The 23884-nt window shown below is 42.8% G+C and overlaps 1 protein-coding gene across 1 annotated transcript in view; it reads left to right on the top strand.

Moving 5' to 3' along the window:
• The window catches only part of ATP6V0D2 (ATPase H+ transporting V0 subunit d2), a 54269-nt gene continuing 30385 nt past the window's right edge, over positions 1 to 23884 (top strand). The window contains exons 1-3 of the mRNA XM_075213745.1: positions 1 to 438; positions 21556 to 21727; positions 21974 to 22148. Of these exons, the coding sequence (XP_075069846.1) occupies positions 312 to 438; positions 21556 to 21727; positions 21974 to 22148 (474 nt within the window). The 5' untranslated portion in view covers positions 1 to 311. The remainder of the gene's footprint in view (positions 439 to 21555; positions 21728 to 21973; positions 22149 to 23884) is intronic.

Consider the following 23884-nt stretch of genomic DNA (forward strand, 5'->3'; position numbering starts at 1 on the left):
AAAATAGCTATATCTCCCCTTTAAAGTGGTTGCTATTGGTTACATCCATGCACCAGTTTACACAAATGTCCATCAGTGTGCTCTACATGTAAGTATTTGCCGTCACCTTTACCAGCATCAGAAGCTGGTTTGTTGCAGTTCTGAGAGCGCTGTTTTCACAATAAACAAAAGGGAAGTGTTCTAAAAGCAATGAAAGAGGAAGACAATAGCCAGCCTGTGTCACACTGGAAATAATCTCCGGTTAGAGAGCAGTCTCTGTGTGTTACACACCAGCAGCAGAACAAGGAACAGATACAGCGATCGGCTCCACCATGCCTTCCTCTGAGTTTTACTTTAACGTCGACTGTGGCTACCTGGAGGGATTGGTCCGCGGATTTAAAGGCGGAATCCTGAAAACTACGGACTACGTCAACCTGGCACAGTGTGAAACCCTAGAGGGTAAATGATAAATAGTAATTATATATTAGATCAGAATTAGTATCTATTTTGTATGGATAAAATGCACAAATGTATCCATATTTACTGTTTCATTTTTAGATGTTACAGCTTTTATCATTGTAACTATATCTTAATAGTTATAGCAGTTATATCACTAGTTAGTTAATTCTGGTGGTTATTTGCTAACAAACTATAACTGTGCAATGCAGTCCCGCAGTCAATTAGAGATCTGCTTTCATTTGCAGCATAATTTTAATAAACTGCTGACTAGGTACATGGATTAAAGCATATTTATACTTTTGTTAGATATTAGTAAATAATCCCATTGCTGTCTATAGCAGAGAGCTACGTGATATAGCTGGAGGGCCGCCTGTGCCTTCAAAGGGGCCTCATAGTAAAAAGATGGAGAGCACAGTGCACCCCCCTCCTCCTCCGAGTATACCATGTGACCTCCCAGGACCGTGTATAAGAGGTCATGTGACGCAGAAGTCACCTGACCCTGTTCTGCTTTATTCTCTGCTTACTAAGTATGGGAATGAGGTCTGGAGCAGCGGTCTGGGTGGCCGCGTGTGGAGGCTGGGTGGGTCGCTGGCGGGTGACCTGCTGCCCACTGCTTGGTCTGTATTGTAGGTAGCCTGATCAGGGAAATTGAGTCAATGGATCAAGAAATTAACTGCTAAAGAGAGAGAGTGACTCTGTAAACATTGATTCTAAATTAATCAGAACAATGTTAACATCACACGACACTGACATATGTTGAAAAGTACTACTACACATATTAATAATAAGAGATGAAAAAATGATCCAGAAATTAAGTTTATTGTTTCTGTAAAGCCTTCTTTAATAATTATGGACTGACTGCATTTTGCTTTTCATGATAAACCTAAGCCTGATGGTGATTCCTATACTGATCTGTGTCAGGGACATTGTAACATTAACAGTCACTATAAACCACTGATGTTCCATTAGCATGAACCAGTCTTTAAAAAAGAAAACATACGATCCCATTCCTTGTCATGTGACTTATGTGCATGATGCCACTGTGATTACTATGTGATATTAATGCTTAGGATTAATGGATAGGCAGTACCACAATACATATATAATATATCATGGCCAGACATATGTACTCTACCCCTGAATATGATATGAGTACTGAGCATGAGAAGAATATAGCACTACTGTAATTTAGATACTTTAAACAAATCTTATATCTTACATAGCAGAAGGAATTGACCAGATTTGTACCTTTCAGCAATGCTGGTAAATAGCCCTTAGTGTCACCTCAAACAGGCGTTAACAGATTGGATGCCTTTGGTTTCATATAGAGGTGACAATGGTCCTGTATTAGTGTAAACGGAGTCTCTCTGGTCTGTGCTTTTGGGGGAATCCTTCTCCTTCCACTATCTGTTAGTCTGAGGCTTTTCTCCCCTCCTCACACCACGGGACAGGCCTGTCCTCTCTAAAATACACACAAGCGCACAGATCACTGCCTCTCACAAGGTCAGCACATTAATGTATGCTAAGAGTCTGTGCTACAATTAGTATTAGCTGTTTTAAATTATACTGGCATAGTCGCTATATATCGCCAATTTGCTAGAATTGATACTTAATACATTTACCCTGGGGTTTTTCAGCCATGAGGCCAGGTGAATAGCAGTAGTAGAATGTGGGGGTGGCATGAAGAGGGGTGAGTTACTTAACATCCTAAAATGTTAAAATGTATTTTACTTCTCGAGCGATTGACTTTAAAGCAATCCAGCCATTGATCGTACATTGCTCCCACTTCCCAATTTCTTACTTTTTTTTTTATGATAACGAGCACTTCACCACGTTCTGACCCGCATTGCACTGAATAGAAGAGCCCCAGTTGCCCAACTTCTTATTCAGCCCAGACAGAGGCGCTGAACTGTTTTTATTTGCCTGTATTTCTGCACTATTTATTTTCTTATATATGATCATGCTTGCAAAAATAACCTGCTCATTGCTAGTCTGATTGTATCATTTAAACCTTATAGGAGCTGATTAAAAACTATTGAAATACTAGAGTAGTTTTTATGATGGCAATTTGCATATACTCCAGAATGTCATGAAGAGTGATCAGATGAATTTCAAAGTCCCTCTTTGTCATGACAATGAACTTTATCCCCAATACAACATTTCCACTGCATTTCAGCCCTGCCACAAAGGGACCAGCTGACATCAGGTCAGTGATTCTCTCGTTAACACAGGTGAGAGTGTTGATGAGGACAAGGCTGAAGATCACTCTGTCATGCTGACTGAGTTAGAATAACAGATTGGAAGTTTTAAAAGGAGGATGGTACTTGAAATAATTGTTTTTCCTCTGTTAACCATGGTTAGGTGAAAGGAAACACGTGCAGCGATTATTGCTTTTCACAAAAAGGGCTTCACAGGCAAGGATATTGCTGCTAGTAAGATTGCACCTAAATCAACCATTTATCAGATCATCAAGACCTTCAAGGAGAGAGGTTCAATAGTTGTGAAGAGGGCTTCAGGGTGACCAAGAATGTCCAGCAAGCACCAGGACCATCTCCTAAAGTTGATTCAGCTGCGGGATCGAGGCACCACCAGTGCAGAGCATGCTCAGGAATGGCAGCAGGCAGGTGTGAGTGCATCTGCATGCACAGTGAGGCGAAGACTTTTGGAGGATGGCCTGGTGTCAAGAAGGCCTGCAAATAAGCCACTTGTACCCAGGAAAAAAATCAGGAACAGACTAATATTCTGCAAAAAGGTACAGGGATTGGACTGCTGAGGACTGGGGTAAAGTCATTTTCTCTGATGAATCCCCTTTCAGATTGTTTGGGGCATCTGGAACACTGCTTGTCCGGAGAAGGAAAGGTGAGCGCTACCATCAGTCCTGTGTCATGCCAACAGTAAAGCATCCTGAGATCATTCATGTGTGGGGTTGCTTCTCAGCCAAGGGAGTGGACTCACTCACAATTTTGCCTAAGAACACAGCCATGAATAAAGAATGGTACGAAAACATCCTCCAAGAGCAACTTCTACCAACCACCCAAGAACAGTTTGGTGACAAACAAAGCCTTTTCCAGGATGATGGAGCACCTTGTCATAAGACAAAAGTGATAACTAAGTGGCTCTTGGATCAAAACATCAAAATTTTGGGTCCATGGCAGGAGACTCCCCAGACCTTAATCCCATTGAGAACTTGTGGTCAATCCTCAAGAGGTGGGTGGACAAACAAAAACCCATAAATTCTGACAAACTCCAAGCATTGATTAGGCAAGAATGGGCGGCCATCAGTCAGTATGTGGCCCAGAAGTTGATTGACAGCATGCCAGGGCGAATTGCAGAGGTCTTCAAAAATAAGTCTGGATACTGAAAGTCATTTTGATTAAATCAATAAAGACTTTTTGACTTTCCAGTGTTGTAAAATCAGTTTTTGACAGTTAAAACAAAACAATAAACTGTGTCAAGTGTAAATTATTATTATTATTATTATTATTATTATTATCTTAGATTTGTAAGGCATGGAGGACCCTCCTCATTAGAGAGCTTACATTCTAAAGGGAAATGTAAATGTTGTTACTATTGTAGCTTATGTAACGAAAACATAATATCTGGAAAGGGATTTTCTCTTCTTAGTGTTTTGTAGTTTGTGTTTATTTATTGTTTACGCAACAACAAAATTTCATCAGAGAGGCCTGTAGCTTAAATACCCAGCTTTTTGGGAAATCTGTTTTTTTGAGGGTGGTGGTGTAGTGAAATCTGTAAGGGGGAGGCAAGCTGGGATAGGGAGTTCACAATTTCTGTGTGTACAATACGTATTGGTGCAATTATAGTGTTATTTCCATAATACAGAGCAAAAGATGTAAACAAAATAATGTACAAAATATACAATTTAAATTAATTCATCATGAACATATTGGGCCTGATTCATTAAGGAATGTAAGGAAAAAAATCATTAGTACGTTTTCTCTTGGACAAACCCCGTTAAAGTGCAAGGGGTGCAAATCAGTTTATTATTTTGCACATAAGTTAAATATTGGCTGTTTTTTCATGTAGCACACAAAAACTTGATAGCTTTATGTTTACACTGAAATGTAAAGTTGATCTAGGACATGCCCTACCACAATTGTTAATCTGCCATCGTATTTTAAATTTACCTCATCCTCCAATGCAACATGGTTTTGCCAAGGTGCAAAGTTACTTTTTTTTTTTGCTTTACTTTCCTTAATGACTCAGGCCCATTCTGTACATTCCAGGGAATTTATCATCATCAGTTATTTATATAGCGCCACTAATTCTGCAGCGCTGTACAGAGAACTCACTCACATCAGTCAATGCCCCATTGGAGCTTACAGTCTAAATTCCCTAACATACACACACACACACACAGACAGACAGACAGAGAGAGACTAGGGTCAATTTTGATAGCAGTCAATTAACCTATTAGTATGCTTTTGGAGTGTATGAGGAAACTGGAGCACCCGGAGGAAACCCACGCAAACCCCACAAAGATAAGGCCATAGTCGGGAATTGAATTCATGACCCCAGTGGTGTGAGGCAGAAGTGCTAACCACTAGGCCACTGTGCTGCCCAAGTGGAGGGGGTTTGACCCACAATAACCAGACCCATTGTGACATTTTTACTCTATGTAAGTTTTGCCCGGATGCCAGTGTTTTTGGAAAACACTTGTAGAGCCAAAGAAAATACTATCTAATGACAACTATAATAGATCAGTGACATAAGGGGTCCTAATACTTACAATTGTGACCCAGACCCAAGGGCACATTTGGACAGCGCTAAAACCAGATGTTCACTGCCCATCTGTCTGTAACACCAGAGGTGCCAGGCACATGCAACACTGCTGGAACCCAGGCCCTCTGTCTTACTTATATAGTTATGTATTCCAGCGATATATACATATTATATTATATTCTACCCAATCTTCTCTGTCATTCTGCTCCGAGACATCACAATGCCAGAACCGAACTGGGATCTGTATTATTGACTGTTACACGGTGTAGTTTAGTGATGTCACCATCCCTTCATGACTATTCATGCACCTGGGGTTTGCATCATCAGGATGGTGGCACACATCACTAAATTTGGAAGGGGGCACACATTTAGGAACCCGACACGAAACACTGGGGACTTATTAATGACGTTATGATCAGTGACCGGGCAGCTCACTCCTTAGCTGAACTGTTAATATATTTGGAGAATAAATGGAACCAGTGAAATATCCGCCCTAAGAACCTACAGAGGATGTTACATTCCCATTAAATGATATTGAAAAGTTGCATTCTGGGAATGGATTAAGTAGAGAAATGATAAACTCAACCTTGGACAGATTTAATTTAAGATGACAACTGGTCTTCTGTGACTACAGGATAAGTGTTTATTGTGTTAGGAATGATTAAATAGAACTGTCATAGGGGCCATTTCTTCAGGGAATGGAGGTAGTATCTGCAGCTGTACATCCCACATATTGCTAGATCGGACAGTAGTTACTGGAGGTAGTCTGCTCACACAATTGCTCCATATGCAAAAGGATTTTTTTTATTGTTCAGGCCTATGCTGCATTTCTCCTGTTTTATATGGATTGGGATTTACTACTAAACCAATTTTACTTCACCCTGGGACATTTATGTTAATGCAGATTATTTGCTTATCAGTGTGTTCAATGTGACCTACTGGGGCGTGCCCACATTACCGTGCGGTTCAGTGACTCAGTAACACTTGTACTGTAGCCTATTATAGACTGAATTTCTGCTTCAATGCTACGGTCAGGTAAGACAATCACAATGGGCAAAATAGGTTCTTATAGGATGAAGATGAAGATTATTTCTCATAATTCCGTGGCAGCCTGTAGACAGTAATATCATCAGTTTGAAAACCAATAAGTACAAGCATGTGGTGCTGAGCTACAGCAAGAGTAATAACACAATTACCAGATGCGAACCAATGACTCATTACTAATGTTATATCTTTATTTATGCTTATATGATTATAGAAGGAGGAAGGTGGGGAGGGCAGGTTACAGAGGAGGATGGGAATTATATCCTCCACTGTGTTACACTTTGTATGAGTATCACAGGGGAGATTTCACCAAATGTTTCTATGCAGTGCTCAATATAGTCCCACGATTTGTCTTCATGTCCTAAATAGTAAAGTTTTCCAGGCATTGAATGGCCAAATATCGCAAACTGTCCTATGAACCAAACTGCAGGAGGTTTAGTTCTTCTTAGTGATAACCTTATGTCTGTTTAGATTTAAATAAATACAAAAGTGTATGGGACACCATAATGACAGAAAGATTTACCAGTGTAAAACAAACCTTGTAAGCTCTAAACATCACATAACCGGTACACACATAAATCATAAAGGAGGGAATGGAGAAGTCCGGGTGGACCATTCAGATCCATTCTTCTGCCACTTTCTTTGTTTCTACAGCAGAAACTGGAAATACATTTCCTAGGTCATTGCTGCCCTGAAGGACTCTTCAAAGTAAAAATACCACACCCGTTTTCTAAACAAGACTTTAGTACAAACCTAATACACAATTCTGCATTCTGTTTACAAAACATAGTCTAGTGAAAGCTACAGCCTGTTACCTGGGTACAGGTTTTCCACCCGATTATCTCACCAATCACACGATAAACAACTGTTAGGTCCGATATCGCATTAGTGTGTAAGCTCCAACGATCATGTTGTATCGTTCCAAAGCACATAGTATCGTTTCATTTGATTTTATAAATGGACTAAAAATCTCTAGAAATGATGGAACAATGTCGTGCAAATTCTGCAGTGTGCATGTACTCATGACCAGCAGTGTAGTCAGATCTCCATAGAGTTTACAGAGTCACCATCTTTTCAGCAGATGGTTATGACAGATGAAGAGCACAGACCTGATGGTAAATCTTGCAAAATGTGTATAGTGCGTACACATGAATCGACATGCTGATCGGGACTTTCAGTCGTTGGTAAAATCGTTAAGGACATGGCATTGGGAGAAATTTTCTATAGGTGTGTTCCCAGCTTTACATACACACTGTGTCACAGGGACAGCAACTAAGTTGCTACATATAGTATCGACTAAATTGCTTTTTTTGTTTTTGTCTGTAGTTTGTGGATTGTTAATATTGGAATTTGAGCTTTCCAACAACAGAACAGTATTTACAGTTGGTGCTGCCCTAGGCATTGTAGGTACAAATCTAAAATTATCAATTGTTCACCCTCGTGATTATTCCACAGTATTCCACACCCATCCTCCATTATTTTAAATAGCAGGAAAAAAAAGATAATAAAACAAAATTAACATAAATTAATTTCTGTCCTGCCCCCACTATGGGACAGATGTCCCCTGCCCCCAGCCCAGCCTGCCTCCGTTTCTTAGTGTCCGTTTCTTAGTGACTTAATGGAAAAATATAGTAGGAAATATTGACATATGGGTCCATTCACCCTATGGACTATATACAATACTGATCACCATGTCATATCTATAGGAATAGAAATTACTATTTTATGAAGAGTTTATTTCCTTTGTTGCAAAGACAACATTTATATCATTTTTGTCCATATTTGTCTGTCCTACAGTTTAAATTTATTAATTAATTAAATGATGTTATATATGAAATGTTCCATATCCAAATACTAAGGTATATAGCAAAATGAAATGTAAGTAGAGATATTAGACAAATTAGCACTGTGTAAACTGTTGGCCCTTCATAAATTCTGGATAATAATTTTGCTATCCAAATTATACCATAGTGGCCACTTTTTTCTCTCAGATATTCCTCTGGAACTCTGGAATTCCTTTGAGTTCGATTCCTGACCATGGCCTTGTCTGTGTGGAGTTTGTATGTTCTCCCTGTGTTTGCGTGGGTTTCCTCCAGGGGCTCTGGTTTCCTCCTACACTGCAAAAACATACTAGTAGGTTAATTGGCTGCTTTTAAATTTTCCCTAGTCTGTCAGTCTGCCTATGTGTGTGTATATTAGGAAATTTAGATTGTAAGCTCCAAAGGGGCAGGGACTGATGTGAGTAAGTTCTCTGGACAGCGCTGCAAAATTAGTGGCTCTATATAAATAAATGATGATGATGATGCTTCTACTTCATAATTATCAAGGAACTCCCTCAGTCCACCCGCCACCTTCTATTAACCTGTGCAAACTTCTCCTTAGTAAATGTCGCCATCTTGCTCTGCAAAATCATTAGCTTTGGTGGAAATACAGGCACACAGCGACACAAAACTGGATTTTGTGCTGCATCTGGGCTGTTTTGCTTCTCAACAATGAAGTCCAGTGGAGACAGGTATTTTGTAGTTTGAGTAGAAAATGTATTCCCTCACTACTTGTAAGTCACCAGAGTTTGATATTTAAGCTTTAATTAAACTGTCAATCAGAGAGCACATATACTTAATAAAGAAGAAAAGTCACTTAATGTTACTTGTATTTCATATCATTTCTTATGCATTCCAATGTTGTATAATATAGTAATAAAGTAATATATAATATGGTAATATAACCTAGCAATAATAATAACCTCTAATCGTAGCCTACCTCTCCATTTTTCAATTAATGTCCCTGCTTAATGACACAGAACCTTGTGCATCAGCTCTGTCACTACTCCCAGGCATCTCAAGCAGGGTGACCTTTCCTGTGTTTTGGCAACAGAGACTTGAGCTGTCCTGACTGCAGCACTTGATGAGAGGACAAACATCTTTTACAGCTGAAGCAGTTTATGCTGGTACCGATCGGTATGGTTTGGTAATATCTTAAGTAGCTCATGTTACTTGCTGATATAACTGACCTTTTTGGGTGAAGAGTCTTTGTTTAGACTTATATGCTGTAGATTTGATTTTGACACATTGGCATGACCGTAATCCAATCTAAAAGATTAATACATTTAAATTATACTAGTGATCTGTTCAATGAGATAAGTTGTTGCTTAGAAGTTGCAAGTTCTGTAACACTTGGTGGTATATTTACTAAACTGCGGGTTTGAGAAAGTGGAGATGTTGCCTATAGCAGCCAATCAGATTCTAGCTGTCATTTTGTAGAGTGCACTAAATAAATGACAGCTAGAATCTGATTGGTTGCTATTAGGCAACATCTCCACTTTTTCAAACCCGCAGTTTAGTAAATCTAGCCCTTGGAGTCAAGGGCAGGCTAGCAAATTTTATCCTGGAAGGCAAGGACGCAGAACTGGACCATAGAGCATGAGCAGCTTTAAGTTTATCTTGTGGCTGGCTGTATAAAAGTGTAACCTATGATTCTCCAACTATTTTGGAACTACAGGTCCCAGCTTGTCCTCTGGCAGGACATACAGTGCTTTGTAGTTCCACAACGCTGTTGAGCCAGAGGCACTACTAAAAGTAGAGCGGCATTGACTGAAGGCCCTCTTACCCTGTAGCTTGTAATCTGACCTGCCTGCGTCTTCTCTGTAGCTTCTCCAGAGCAATGCAGAGGAGCAGAGTCCATCCACATGGAAAGCTTACATTGCTATACAAAGTAAATATCTTACATAGTCTTATAGCTTAACGTCTCTCATTACAATAAAAAGACCTCAGTTAAAGGAGCTACATTGAACAAAATGTTTTATTGATTATTTTTATGAGTTTAGTTCCACTTACAGCTACTTATTCATTTAATCTACATGAGAACCCAAGGATACAATCAGGAACAAAATTTCATGGCTCAACTCAACTAGAGCAAAATGTATAGAAAAGATGCAATTCTAAATGTGCTGATACACAGTGCGATCCGGCTGCTGACTTGGACCGTGAAGAGTTTGGCATCACATTTGCAGAGCTTAGTGGCATAGATCTGTTCATTCAGGATTAATAATAAGGCCACTGGTCAGCCAATGAGCTCAATATCGGGGGTCATCTACATCTAAAATCTTAGTCATTAAATTTGAACTGATTCGTTCCTCTGAATAAAACGTCAAGGACCATCAAGATCTGCACATTTATCAGCATAAATCAAACTTGGCTCTGCAAATTGGCACCAGTGGCCAAAAGAACATACACGCCCGTCCCACCAACACTACCATTGCTTAAGACCGTGTGCCCTAGTGTAATATCATAGCGAGCCCCACTGACATATCCCCATCATTAATGATGGGGATATGTATTAATATATTGAACCTATTGATATGCTAAGAGGGGCCTCTAATATTAGGGATCCAAAGATCAGAAATGTTCCTAATGTGTAGTTAGCTGCTAGTATGAGGTTAAAGACAGTACACAGTTCTGTATCATTATAACTCTCCTTACAACTCTGTTAGAATGTAACATTTCATAGTTTTACCTATACCCTACATTACAGACAGCTGTAACATTACATGACTGTCCCTGCTTGTATGTAAATCCACCACAGCAATCTGTGCAATTTTGTTACATAGAAGACTGGGAATATAACCGCTTAAGTTCTGTCCGTACCCTATTACCACCCAGGGACAAATGCAGGATTTGCAGAGGGGGGTTTCCAAACCACGCTGCCAGTGGGCGTGACCAGCATGCATGGGGGCGTGGCTATAATTTTAGAGAGTGCTTGGCTGCTCTCCAACTCTCCCTATCCCCATAATATACATGGGCAATGCTGCGTGCACTACTGTTAGGTGCATGCAGCTCTCTCTTTTCGAGCAGAGCCGTGTGAAGCCGGGGCAGGGTCCAGCCACCTGAATTATACAGAGTCCAAAGCTTGGAGGGGGGGTTACCAGGCACTAGAACCCCCCCCCCCTCCCCCCTCCTCTCGGTTTGCCTATGCCACCCCCTTAATCCATAGTTGTTTTGCTTTTTTACTGAACAACAGAACAGACAGAATGCCAGATAGGTTTAGTTAAGGTTTAAACGCATCAGTTATTCCAGGTAGATATATAATTTAGCTCAGTAATACACAGTCTTTTGTCTATGTTCTCTTTTGATGTCTGCTGGTGACTGTCAAATTCAATGTTTCCCGTCATAAAATGTCATGTTCAGTTGTATTTATATCCTGGTACATATTATAAGACCGTCATCAGGAATAAGTGAAGCAAACAGGGAACTAGATTTCACAGTAGAGTCTTCCCAATCCCAGAAACAATAACTCACAGTATCTGTCATGTGGTCTCTAAGTTTAGCAACAATAAAGACGTCTTTCATGACACATTCTTTATCTGGAAATTACAGCATTGTTCCCCTTGCTTGGTTAAAGTTTTTCAGATATATCTGTTATTGTTTGTGCTTAAGTTGGATACCGTCAATATACTGTATGTTTTAGTTAATGCACAAACATCACTAGATGATATTTCTAGTTCAGTCTACCAGCACTGCAGTCCTATTACACAACTTTATAGAGGTTATTTTTCTTTCTTTATGTAACACCCCCTTGTGTATTAAGCGTTGTGAGGGTATATATATATATTGAACCACGCAGATGCTTCTCACCTTGGTACTTGGTTTTCAGTGCCTCCACCCGAATCTCTGCTTTCTCTTCTGGGGGGTGTTCAAAAGATACACCAGGGGGAGATTCGGGAAACCCCCTGCCCAGTACTAACACTCTGTGACAAAATGTGTGCTGCAAAAGCCAGCCAGGCACATTTATTTAAATGGAAATCCTAAATGCAGCTTTGTAATTTTATAGAAAAATATACTTTGGTATAATTTGAAATAATAGTGCAAACAATACAATACAGTAATAAAACAAATGTGGATGAAAGTGGCGCACCACTTCTTACTATGCACACCAAGTTAACACAAAAACTCGCAATAAATCAATAACAGCATACAATATAATATAATATATAACAATATAACCATTAACTGTCACAGCTTTATACACATGAAAAAATATATCAGATATCTTACTTGCTCCTGATACTGTGAATATCTTGCAGGGTGAATTTATATATTTTCCCTTATAGCCCTACAATGTACTGCCAAACACACACAGCAGTACTCAAACACACCACACAAATAGAGCATACTTGCCAACTCTCCCGCAATATCCGGGAGACTCCCGCATTTCGCGAGAGTCTCCCGGACTCCCGGGAGAGTGTGGCAATCTCCCTGATCTGCCCACTTCCTAGTGAAGTGGGCAGAATTTTGTTCAAACGCCGCGATTCACCGGGAATCGCGGCATTTGGCCCCGCCCCCTGCTGTCAAATGACGCGATTTGCGTCATTACGTCACGGGGGCGGGGCTAAAATGACGCGATTGGCGGAGCCCCGCCCCCCTACACGCCCACCTCTCTCCCGCAGCTCCCGGAAGCCATCTGAAAAAAGTTGGCAAGTATGAAATAGAGCAGTGCACTGCAAGTTGGGGCCCTTCTGTATGTATGCAGCATGGCATGGAAACATCATGTGTCCAGTTTGCAGATTTTGGAGATCTTTAAATCACTTGCAGTGAGGTACAGCAGTCACAGTATGCAGACCCTCCTCTAGCAACAACTGTAAAATCCTTTCTAATTTGTATCCTGGGACTTGTAGTTCCACAAGTGCTGATTAGACACACACTTGGTGCATATTTACCTGCCCACCCATCTATCCCTAACTCTTCAGCCCTTGTGGCCAGATATAGTCCAAACCCCACTTGAACAACAACAGATAGATAAAAATAACCAGTAACTTATCTGCACCAGTGTGTCACAGGTCTGAACTTGATTATCTCCAAAATGGCTGACTTGTAAAATGTCCTTCTTCAGAGATGCATGCAAACCTCCTCCTACAGCTTCAAACTGTGGCTTCCAGCAGGTTCTGTTCAGAACTGCACCGAGCTTTGATATCTCTGCAGACTGCTCTCTCTGCTCAGATCACTCATCCAGTGCCCTTCTGCCTAGGGTCACCTATCTGAACTGGTCACACAGCTCAGTCTCTCCCAGGATGCTCCTCTCTTCCTCTTTCTCTCCGCCCTCTCGTTTCTCAGTCTTCTTAGGCTCCGCCCCCTCTTCATAACAGCTTTCTGGGAGATGTAGTTCCTTCTCCTTGACTGGTAAATAGCTATATGCATCTCTTTTCTTACTGATGCAATTGTGATTATTAGCCCCTGGGTGCTCAAGTCCAACTGCAGCATCCCCAGGGGTTACACACTCCCCCTGTGGGGCAAGTCCACAATGAACAAATGATGAGGCTTGTCCCACATCCTGCAAATTTAAAGGGGTTAAGACATCCTGTCTAAATACACTTTCACATCCATACACAACAGGCCCTGGCATAACAGATATGGGAGTCAGATATGGCCACTGATAGACCCAACTAGGATGAATCACCTTAGGAATCTCAGTCATATGACCTAGACTATCATAAGTCAACATCATTGGGGCTCTAGGGGTCCTTTTAGGCCGACCCTGGACTGGTGGGTTCCCTTCCTCTCCCCCCAACACCCTGTTGGGGCGTTCAGTGCATCCTCCATCTGGATCAACGACGTCCCCATCCATGTCAACTTCCTGGTTAGAGCCTTCCTCTACTGAACACTGAGAATCCAACCGTCCAGCTACTCTTGGGTTGACACTTTCATCTGAAATGGCAGGCATAGTTCTCCTTTTTTCTACTTGTGGAGGTCTTACAGCGGCCCCCTCGGTAGACCTAGTGAGCCTTCTGATATCTTGTCTCCAATCTATTTCTCCCAATTTACCTGGAGCATCATACCCCCAATCATCTCCATCATCTTCTTCTGTGGTCGGTTCTCTGATTCGCCGTGATCTTCTGGGTGTGGACACTTTTGGCTCATCTGTTTCAGGCTCCTCCCAAAACCGGACACCATCTCTGATGGGAAGCAAATGTTGTCGATGGTATGTCTTTATAGGGCCTGTTAGCCCCTCGGGCCTAATTCGATAGGCTGGGATGTCTGGCAATTTTGCAACCACAACATGAGGATCCTTTCGCCAACGATTGGCTAACTTGTGTTTCCCCGGGAGGCCCAAGTGTCTAAGTAAAACCCTGTCACCTGGCTCCAGAATATGCTCCTTGACCTGTAGATCATAACGACCCTTGTTTCGTTGTCCAGCTTTTGATGCAGCTGCTTCCGCTAGTCTGTAGGCCTCCTTTAGTTCTTGTTTCAGCTGCTCCACATATTTCAAATGGGGCTTTTCTTGGGGATCAGCAGTGTCCATTCCAAAACAGATATCGATTGGTAATCTAGCCTCCCTTCCAAACATTAAGAGATATGGGGAGTACCCCGTGGACTCGTTTTTCGTGCAATTGTAGGCGTGGACCAAATGGCTGATGTGCCTACTCCAATGTGCCTTTTTTTTAGTGTCCAAAGTGCCCATCATGCTGAGAAGGGTCCGATTAAATCTCTCCGGCTGCGGATCTCCTTGGGGATGGAAAGGAGTAGTCCTGGACTTCTTTATCCCGCAGACCTCGCACAGTTCTTTTATTAGCTTGCTCTCAAAATCCCGACCCTGATCTGAATGAATGCGGGCAGGCAGTCCATAGTGGACAAAGAACTTTTCCCATAGGATTTTTGCCACGGTCACAGCTCTCTGGTCTTTTGTCTGGTAGGCTTGAGCATAACGGGTGTAATGATCTGTCACCACTAGAATGTTACACTTGTTGCTTTCATCTGGTTCCACTGATAGAAAGTCAATACAGACTAACTCTAAAGGCCCATTGCTGGATATATTCTTTAAGGGGGCAGCCTTTTCTGGGAGGGATTTCCGAAGTATGCATGTCCCACAAGATTTACAATAACTCTCAATGTCTATCTCCATTTTCGGCCAGTAGAATCTATCTGAAATTAAACTCATGGTCTTCTCTATTCCCATGTGGCCGTGTTTATCATGCAACGCACGGAGAACCATGGGACGGTGCTTCTTTGGCAATACTAGCTGTTTCCTCTCTCTGCCATCTTTGCGGCTGGTTTCTCTATACAGTAGCCCCTGCTTCACCACCAATGACTCTCTCTGTCTGCTTAGCAAAATAGCTTCCTCCGTTTTCAAACTACTCGGGTGGATTCTTTGTCTGTGTTTAACAGTCCACCTAACTGCTGCTATAGAGGAGTCATTCTGCTGATCTTCTTTGACTTGGCTTGAACTCAACTTCTGAAGATCACTGAGCTCCATTTGACTCAGCCAGCAATATTGTCTTGGTAGTGCATCTGTCGTTGCCCCTAGAGCTGTTAAGCATTCTTTGACTGGAGGCACGACCACACGTCCTTCGTGACACATCCCCTTCACCTCTGGAGCTGGCAACTCTATCCATTCTTCTTCCTGAGATTCCACAAACCTTCCCGGTAATCTTGACAAAGCATCGGCATCTACATTTCTTCTCCCAGGCCTGTACTTTATTGTGAAATTGTAAATGGCCAGCGCCGCCAACCATCTGTGCCCAGTTGCATCTAGCTTTGCTGTGGTCTGCACATATGTGAGGGGATTGTTGTCTGTATGCACTTCGAATGGTACTCCATACAAGTAGTCGTGAAGTTTGTCAACAACTGCCCACTTAAGGGCCAGGAACTCCAACTTATGCACCGGGTAGTTCCGTTCACTGGGTGAGAGACCTCGACTGATGTAATAGACTGGTCTTAACCTTCCTTCTTGCACTTGGTATAGCACTCCCCCAAGTCCCTCAAAGGAGGCATCTACATGCAGAATGTATGGTAACTCTGGATCGGCATATGCCAGAACAGGCGCTTGAATCAGGCAGGTTTTCAATCCTTCAAAAGCTTGTTCGCAAGCCTCACTCCACCTTTCCCCGAACGCATCATTTACCCGGAACAATGGTTTCTCTTTCCGATGGGAACCTCTTGGAGCAGGATAACCTCGAGTTAGATCTGTAAGAGGCTTGACAAGTTTACTGTAGTTTGGGACAAACCTTCTGTAATAGCCACAGAACCCCAAAAAAGACCTTAATTCCTTCAGTATTGTTGGTCGAGGCCATTCTTTCACCGCTTCTATCTTCGCTGAATCTGTAGAAATTCCTTCCCGATCCACAACATATCCCACATACTTGACCTGGGTTTTACAGAAGCTACACTTGTCAAGGGACAACTTCAACCCTTTCTTTATTAAGCGATCCAATACCTTGAGGAGTCTTTCGTTGTGCTCATTCAATGTTTGGCCAAATACTATCAAATCATCCAAGTATACCAGCACTTCCCTGAAATTCATGTCACCCACAACATCATCCATGCATCGTTGGAAAGTGGCTGGAGCCCCTGATAATCCTTGTGGCAATCTTTTGAACTGAAAGAATCCAACCGGGCAGATGAAGGCGGTTTTCTCAGCATCCTTCTGACTCATCAATATCTGATAGTACCCGCTGCGTAGATCTAGCACAGAAAACCACTTGCTTCCCTGAAGACAATCAAGGGCTTCGTCTATCCTAGGGACAGTGTACTGATCAGGAATCGTGCGCTTGTTTAATGTCCGGTAGTCCACGCACATCCGTATTTTTCCCGTCTTCTTTCTAGCCACCACAATAGGAGAAGCATAGGGACTCTCAGATCTCTCAATCACATCATTCTCTAGCATCTCCCTTAAATGTTCCCGAATATCATCCAAATCAGCAGGGGCTAGGCGTCTTGACCGTTCTCGGAAAGGTCTGTCGTCCGTTAGCCTTATGTGGTGCTCCACTCCTGTCGCTAGACCTAAATCCCAGTCCCCCGAAGAGAAAGCAGCCTCTCTTTGTAGCATTTGCATAACTAGCCAGTGTCGGTCTTCTTGACTAGCATCACTACCATTAAAGCATTGATCAAAACTTCCTATTTGTAATGTGGTTTCTTTCTGAGATTTTTTTTCCTCTTTCTTCTTATAAGCAGCAAGGCACATAGGATGAATCTTAAGTGTTTTACTATAACTTGCTCCTCCCACCTCTTGGCACCAGTTGGCCAGTATCTCGAACAAATGGGAGTTAGTTCCAATAATCACTGAGACATCTCGAGGTTCTCCTTCGGCCTCAGGACAGACAAGTGCAAGCACGTTCACCTCTTCTTCTATTCCAGCTACTTCCCGTGGGAACTTCAAAGGTACAGTGATGTACCCAAGGTAGGGATAATTCTTGTCACTCAGACCCCAGATGGTCAGTCCACACAATGGCTTTATGGGCAAGTCAGATAGATTATCTCGGTACCACTTCTCGAACATAATGGACACCTGTGAACCACTATCTAGCAAGGCCATACAAGGTCTCCCATTTAGACATGCCGGCACGTGAGGAGAAGGTCCCAGCAATCCTTTGGGCAAAAGACCCCATTCCAGGTGAGAGTTCCCCACAGTGTTAATGTCAGCTTTCTTTAGAGGGCCAGTGTGGGGGTTCCTGGTCCTCCCTTTCAGTTTTCCGAAAGCTTCCTATCCCGGTGGGATGGTGAGGGTGACCACCTTCCTCCCTTCCTCTGAGGACATTGTCTAGCGAGATGCCCAACTTCTCCACAAGTGAAACAATTGTTCTGTTTCCGAGTAGTGTTAGCTTCGAGAACTTGCCGGGGGTGGATGTTCGGGTGCAGTTGCTCGGTAGTGTGGTATTTCAACATCTGTGCTTGAATCTGCTTCTGCATCTCCAACAACTGAGCAATCTGCTCACCTTGTTTCTCCACAATCTTCATTAACTCAGTGCTGGGAAGGTCAGCCTCGGGCTTTGACTGTACGACCTTGACTTTCTTGGTCACCCTCTCTCGGGATTTAACTATAGCTTCCTCTTGTTTAACATCTTGTATCAACTGAAGAAAAGTAGGTGATGGTTGTCCCAGTTGAGCATTTCTTATCTTCATCGCTACTGGGTCATGGGACAGAGCACCCCGTAACAACTGTTGCATACGCCTGTCGTCTACTTCTGCTAGGGGTATTCCTTTCTTTGACACAATAAGGTGGATCAGCTTGTCCAGCCGATAGATATAATTGGACAATGTCTCCCCTGACTCCTGATAGGTGTGGCGTAGCTGATAGAGCAGATCTGTTGCATCCTCTGCCATTCCATATTCCTGATCTAGAGTCGCTAAGTAGTGTCGTGCAGTGGCTTGGGGGTCACTTCTCCGTACAGCTTGGATTAGTTCTCCAGCGGGACCTCGCAGACTTTCAACGATCCGCTGTCTCTTATAGGGTTCGGAGCAATGCCATTCCTCCAGGTATTGGGAAGCCATCTCTTTCCATGCCTCGTAAGTTTCTTCCCCAGTAGGGACTGGTTTTATTCCTGAGAAGAGCCGGAGCCTTCTGTAGCCCCCTTCATGCTGTGACTTTCCTAACTGGTCTACCAGTTTCTGTACAGCAGTGAGGAACAGTTCGCTTTGATCCTCATCAGTTTTCCTAGTACTGGAGGGTGACTGAGAATTCTCTTCCCTGGCCTGAGGGAATACTTGTCGGTTAATATCTCCATCTGGAAGTTCAGCATTAAGAGGTGCTGCGACTAGCTGTTTTGGCTTTAACGGTATCACAATATGCCATTGTTGTTTTTGTGGCCCAGAAACGAGGGAGGGAAGAAAATCTTTATCCAATTCTGCTTGCGTCTCACAGAGGATCAGACTGGTCTTATGCTGATCTCTACCTTTCCATCCAAGGATTTTAGGATGTTCTACCCCATAAATCCTGTGGAGCACATGCAGGACTTCCTCATCTGTCACTCCCTGAGAGTCACCATAGATCCCTAAACATCGAGTTGGGGCCACAGTCTGTTGTTCACACCACAGAAACACTTCTTCTCTTATACTATCCATGACGTCTGTGCTGATGGGTTTCACTGAGTGTGTCTTCAGTATCTCAGCAGTGCCTCCACTGTAACACCCCCTTGTGTATTAAGCGTTGTGAGGGTATATATATATATTGAACCACGCAGATGCTTCTCACCTTGGTACTTGGTTTTCAGTGCCTCCACCCGAATCTCTGCTTTCTCTTCTGGGGGGTGTTCAAAAGATACACCAGGGGGAGATTCGGGAAACCCCCTGCCCAGTACTAACACTCTGTGACAAAATGTGTGCTGCAAAAGCCAGCCAGGCACATTTATTTAAATGGAAATCCTAAATGCAGCTTTGTAATTTTATAGAAAAATATACTTTGGTATAATTTGAAATAATAGTGCAAACAATACAATACAGTAATAAAACAAATGTGGATGAAAGTGGCGCACCACTTCTTACTATGCACACCAAGTTAACACAAAAACTCGCAATAAATCAATAACAGCATACAATATAATATAATATATAACAATATAACCATTAACTGTCACAGCTTTATACACATGAAAAAATATATCAGATATCTTACTTGCTCCTGATACTGTGAATATCTTGCAGGGTGAATTTATATATTTTCCCTTATAGCCCTACAATGTACTGCCAAACACACACAGCAGTACTCAAACACACCACACAAATAGAGCAGTGCACTGCAAGTTGGGGCCCTTCTGTATGTATGCAGCATGGCATGGAAACATCATGTGTCCAGTTTGCAGATTTTGGAGATCTTTAAATCACTTGCAGTGAGGTACAGCAGTCACAGTATGCAGACCCTCCTCTAGCAACAACTGTAAAATCCTTTCTAATTTGTATCCTGGGACTTGTAGTTCCACAAGTGCTGATTAGACACACACTTGGTGCATATTTACCTGCCCACCCATCTATCCCTAACTCTTCAGCCCTTGTGGCCAGATATAGTCCAAACCCCACTTGAACAACAACAGATAGATAAAAATAACCAGTAACTTATCTGCACCAGTGTGTCACAGGTCTGAACTTGATTATCTCCAAAATGGCTGACTTGTAAAATGTCCTTCTTCAGAGATGCATGCAAACCTCCTCCTACAGCTTCAAACTGTGGCTTCCAGCAGGTTCTGTTCAGAACTGCACCGAGCTTTGATATCTCTGCAGACTGCTCTCTCTGCTCAGATCACTCATCCAGTGCCCTTCTGCCTAGGGTCACCTATCTGAACTGGTCACACAGCTCAGTCTCTCCCAGGATGCTCCTCTCTTCCTCTCTCTCTCCGCCCTCTCGTTTCTCAGTCTTCTTAGGCTCCGCCCCCTCTTCATAACAGCTTTCTGGGAGATGTAGTTCCTTCTCCTTGACTGGTAAATAGCTATATGCATCTCTTTTCTTACTGATGCAATTGTGATTATTAGCCCCTGGGTGCTCAAGTCCAACTGCAGCATCCCCAGGGGTTACATTTATCTAATGACGTTTCTGCTGATCTGATGTCTGTCCCATGAGGGTGCTTGAAATCAACCATCAAAAACTCCAAAGGCAGCAGATGTAACAGTCAAACTTGCAGACTAAAGGCCAGGAAAAGTCGTCTATATTAGTGGTTACATTTTTGAGCGTTAACTATAAGCCCTATCCTACATCTGATCGTTTGCTAGTTACACTCTCTAGCACAGGTCTGGCCAACCTGTCGCTCTCCAGATGTTGTGAAACTACAACCCCCAGCATGCTTTGCATGTAGATAGCCAGCAGATAGCTGTCAGGGCATGCTGGGACTTGTAGTTTCACAACACCTGGAGAGCCACAGGTTGGCCAGGCCAGCTCTAGCACAATGTATGTCAGATTTAGGAGGCAGCAGTCTGCTAGTCTCTAATGTCCACTTTTCCAGTCTCCAGTTTCAGCAGAAGGCAGGCAACAACATTCCTTATGGACTGTTATTCTGAATACCCTTCAGCAGGTGGCTCTGTGATTACTAATCTCTTGCCCCTTTTATTCATCAGCAAATATATATAAACCCTGTGATTCTATCTACTTAAAATACAGTTTTGTCTGCCTAAGCCTCAGATCTGAGATTGCCTCCTTGTGAATTCAAAGCTTGGCCTCCATCACCGTGCCACAGAACAGACGCCTTCGGGCTTGTACTGAGTAGTGATAATAGTTTTCACACTACTAATTTCAAAGCAATGAGGTCGGCAAGGTGATGTTGTGGTGGGGGCTGGGTGTGCGTGGAGCAGTCGGCATGCTTGTCCCACCAAAGATAGAGAAGCTGCAGGAAAGTGTTAGATACATACTGCTGGAAAATGTATCTAGCAAACAGATGGAGAATACGTGTCATATTTACACATTAATCCCCTAAAAATAAAAATCTACAAAGATGAATTTATCTTTTAAATAAATATCCACACATTAGTGTATACATTTTGAATAAATTGCCTGAATGAAATAGCTTGATTTAAACAACAAAGGGCATTATTATCAAATAAACTTTTTACACTGTTTATTGACCTCTATGTCTTCTCATTTTAGACTTGAAGTTACATCTACAGTCCACGGATTATGCAAGCTTCCTGGCCAATGAGACTGGACAACTCACAGTATCTATAATTGATGGAAAACTGAAAGAAAAGCTGATGACTGAGTTTCACTACTTTAGAAACCACGCCTTTCAACCTCTTGCCACATTTCTGGACTTTATAACGTACGTAACACCTATACCTCTGGTAATCGGCCTTGACCAAAATGTTTTCGTATACTACAGTGAGGGCCCTAACTTGCAGCTTATAGTCTGGTTATAAAGGGTTACTGGATACAATAAGGGGTTGCAGTAAGTCTTCGGGGTATATTTACCAAATTGTGGGTTTGAAAAAGTGGAGATGTTGCCTATGTCATTTGTAGTTATGGGAAAGATTGCAGTATTTAATTTACATGGCTGTTTTTCTTCCAGGTATAGCTACATGATTGATAACATGATCCTGCTGATAACAGGGACTTTACACCAAAGAGCTATTTCAGAACTGGTTCCTAAGTGTCACCCGCTGGGCAGCTTTGAGCAGATGGAAGCAGTGAACATTGCTCAGACTCCTGCAGATCTGTTCAGCGCTATCATCGTGGACACTCCTCTAGGTGAGAAATGAAAAACCTTCTTTTATTACGGCCTTGTGAAACAATAAGTTAGGGCCAAACTACTTATTAAGCTTTTAGTACACTGTATGTATTATATAGCAATTTGGACTTTTGTGTGTTTTTGGTTATATCATACTTGCCAACTCTCCCGGAACGTCCGGGAGACTCCCCGCATTTTGCGAGAGTCTCCCGGACTCCCGGGAGAGTGTGGCAATCTCCCTGATCTGCCCAATTCCTAGTGAAGTGGGCAGAATTCGGTTTAAACGCCGCGATTCACCCGGAATCGCGGCATTTAGCCCCGCCCCGCTGTAAAATGATGCGTTTTGCGTCATTACATCACGGGGGCAGGGCCAAAATGACGCGATTTTGGCGCTCCGCCCCCTGCACGCCCACGTCCCAGCCGGCATCTCCCGGAAGAAGAAAAACAAATGTTGGTAAGTATGGGTTATATGTGTACTAACATGCATTTTTGGACCTATTTTGGGTGCAACATAGAAAGTTTGCTCCATTGTTTAAGACACATTTGAGTCCATGCAACTTTTTGTTACCAGTCTTTGTCTCCTGTTTACATAGCTCCCAACATTTATCCAGGCTCCCAATTCGCACAAACCCCAGTCCAATCCGTCCAGTTGTGCCCAATTTCCAAATAATCACTCCCACTTTCTGACCCACTCACTTCTCCTTAAACCCCCCTCCCCAGCTTACGAATTGAGAGTGTCCTGCTGACATTGGGACAATTGATGGTGTGCTCTACATTTTTAACAGGGAAAAACAACAACAACTTTCAGCACAAAGTATTTCAGGATATTAGTATGTTGATCTTGTGGAGGCAGTGATCACTCATCCACTGTTGTGATTATGTAAGTGAGTATAGGGCTGAATGCAGGGAAGGGCAAGACTCAACTCAACAGCCTATTTTAAAGGACAAAAAATTCAGCTGGCCCAGTGACCCAGCCCAAGGTAGTCCGCTAAGGGGAGCGGTTGATGCCCCCAAACCCAGCCAGTCCCTGGCTGCATGTGATATGAGGGGGAAATAGAGTCAAGCAGGGAGCCACACAGTTACACAGTAGAAGGAGCAGGGTCCTCCAGCATGATAGAGTAGTGATGTGATTCTCCTGTTACACGGATGTGGGAGGACTCAGGGGCGCACGCAGGATTTTTAATCCCACCCAAAAAAGAAAACCCGCGAGAGAGCTGCTGCGCGGGCACATGCGCAGCAGCTCGATTTCGGCAGCACCGTACTAAACAGCAGCCGCTGCACTGTCAAAGAAGCATCCGCGGCGGTGCTGTACGCCGTGGATGCTTCTTTGACAGAGCCGCGGCTGCTGTATAGTGCAGTGCTGCTATGTAGGGGCACTTCTTTAGCGGAGGGGAGGGGATCTGGAGACCCAGAAACCCCCCCTGCGTGCACCCATGGGACTGTAGTGTCATATGTACCTCTATATGAAAGTCCAGACATCCAACTTGCTCTAATCCAAGTGTATGTTCAAAGCCCCGGGTTATTTTTTTCACTTACCCCCTTTGTTTCCTGAGGCCTATCCCATATATAGTTATAAGGGAAGTAACTTACAGTTAATATATATAAGCAATCATTTATTTGGCTTCCTTAGTTACACTCTATAGGGTGACCTAAAATCAGCGCAGGGGGAACTAACAAAACTTAACATCAGTTGGTAATGAGGTGACAACACTTCTGTGATCCCCCCAGTCCTGCCCACATACCCTACATATG

Source organism: Mixophyes fleayi, chromosome 5 (genome assembly GCF_038048845.1).
Source record: "Mixophyes fleayi isolate aMixFle1 chromosome 5, aMixFle1.hap1, whole genome shotgun sequence".
NCBI lineage: Eukaryota > Metazoa > Chordata > Amphibia > Anura > Limnodynastidae > Mixophyes > Mixophyes fleayi.